At 43.1% G+C, this 1,939-nt stretch overlaps 1 protein-coding gene across 1 annotated transcript in view; it reads right to left on the bottom strand.

The window, feature by feature from the left end:
* Window positions 1-557: 557 nt before the first annotated feature.
* The window catches only part of LOC142937887 (nuclear protein 1-like), a 12,833-nt gene continuing 11,451 nt past the window's right edge, over window positions 558-1,939 (bottom strand). Inside the window, exon 2 of the mRNA XM_076080992.1 lies at window positions 558-858. Within this exon, the coding sequence (XP_075937107.1) occupies window positions 706-858 (153 nt within the window). The 3' untranslated portion in view covers window positions 558-705. The remainder of the gene's footprint in view (window positions 859-1,939) is intronic.

A 1,939-nucleotide genomic window follows, 5' to 3' on the forward strand; every position in this document is an offset into this window, starting at 1 on the left:
CGAGCGGGGATCCAACCCTCCGAGGCGTGCGAGCGTCTTCGGGCGCCCGCGTTCAAACCTCTAGTCTGGGCCTTTTCGGTCGGATTGCGTTGCCTCGCCTCTACCCCCGCCACCCCTGAGTTGTTGCCCCGCGGCCTGTTCCGAGGATTTACAGACCTGACGACGGGGTGCGCTCGCGGCGCGCGTCTGGCGCTAACGGGAAGCGCCCGCGATTCGGAACCTGAAAACCTAGTGCGGCGGCCTCGTCCTGGCTGTCCGCCGTGCGCCTCTGGGTACCCAACTCTCTTATGACAATAAATATTGTCATTTTAAAATCTACACTAATGCAAGCGTTTTTGATTAAAAAAGAACAGCAACTACAATTTTAGACGGAGCTCCATGGTGACTAGTGCTATTTTTAGAACATGTCTCGCGGGCGACTCACGTGGTCCCTGCGGGCGACAGGGTGCCCGCGGGGACCGTGTTGGCTACCTCTGCGGTAGACATTAGGGTGGTAGCATTAGCATGCTAACATATACATATACATATACATATATATATATATATATATCACCGTTAGAGCGAGAGATCCCTAAAGGAAACTGTCTGGTTGTGTTTACGCACAGAGCGCTTTAGATGACGCAACAGCTCCTCCACCAACAAGCCGCTCTGTATAGTGAGCTCACGTGCACAGAGAGGAGCATCACACCAGCTCACCTTCACCTCTCACTCCTTGGCTTTCTTCTCCGTGTTCTGGAGCTTCACCACGATCTTGCGCTCGTGTCCGGACGGGTTGTGTCGGTTGGTGTTGTCGCTGGCCTCCTTCTTTGTGCGTCCTTTACGGGCCGAGCCTTCTGTGGAGAGGAACACACTTAAACTCTAGTTTAATAAAGCAACATGAGAGATGTGTGTGGAGTTCTGTGAGTGGAGTCAGAGAGAGAAGGACTCTAACCCTAACCCTCTTTATTTCTGCCCCCCCCCCCCCCCTCGACCAGAAGCGGAAGTCGCCTTTTCTCTATGGCAACCCTGAAGGGACACATCATCTCCAATACAAAACATGATAAACATGAGACAGTCTGTTACAATAATAATAAATAAAAAAATGCATTAACGCGTGATAAAATAATTGTCGGCGTTAATTAATTAACGCGTTAATGCGATAATAACGCGTTAACTTGCCCAGCACTAATATATATATATATACTTATATATATATGTATATAGTCAGATATCACTGTGTATTCAGATCATTTACTGAAGTAAAAGTACTCAAAACAGTAAAAAAAAAAAATACTCCTTTGCAAGTAAAACACAAGTTAAAGTTTGCTTGTAGTTTTCTTCACTAAATCAGTCAAAAGTCTTAAATCTGCATATTTAAATATTACAAATATGATTCTTAACAGCGACGGCGACATTTTGTGTTTTTATACAACAAGAAAACGTGTACTCAGTGGTGAAAGAAGTACTCGTTGTACTTTAGTAAAAGTAGCAGTACCACAGTGTAAAGAAGTACAAGATATACCTAAAGTATCAAAAGTAAAAGCACTCATTATTTATACTAATATATATCATATTAGTATAAATAATGGTGCATTAATGTGTTCATCACCTTAATGCTGCAGCTGGTAGAGACGGAGCTCTCGGACACACCGCCCCCTGCTGGACGCAGTCTGCTACTGCAGCTTTGACTCACAAACAGTAGAGAAAAGTAAACGCTGTTTGTTGTTGGAATGTGATACAAGTTGATGTACAATTAGGAGGTACTTGTACTTAACTTCTTTATATTTCTCCTCTTCATCTCAGAGGGAAATATTGTACTTTTTATCCCACAACATTTATTTAATAACTTGAGTTACTTTACAGGTTTAGAATATTAAAACTTAAAATAATCAACTGATACACACGATGATGTATTATATATTAAACTACCAGTAGTATGTAAAGGTATTAAAAAGAGCTC

Source organism: Anarhichas minor, unplaced genomic scaffold, assembly GCF_050575085.1.
Source record: "Anarhichas minor isolate MPS153535 unplaced genomic scaffold, ASM5057508v1 ptg000077l, whole genome shotgun sequence".
NCBI lineage: Eukaryota > Metazoa > Chordata > Actinopteri > Perciformes > Anarhichadidae > Anarhichas > Anarhichas minor.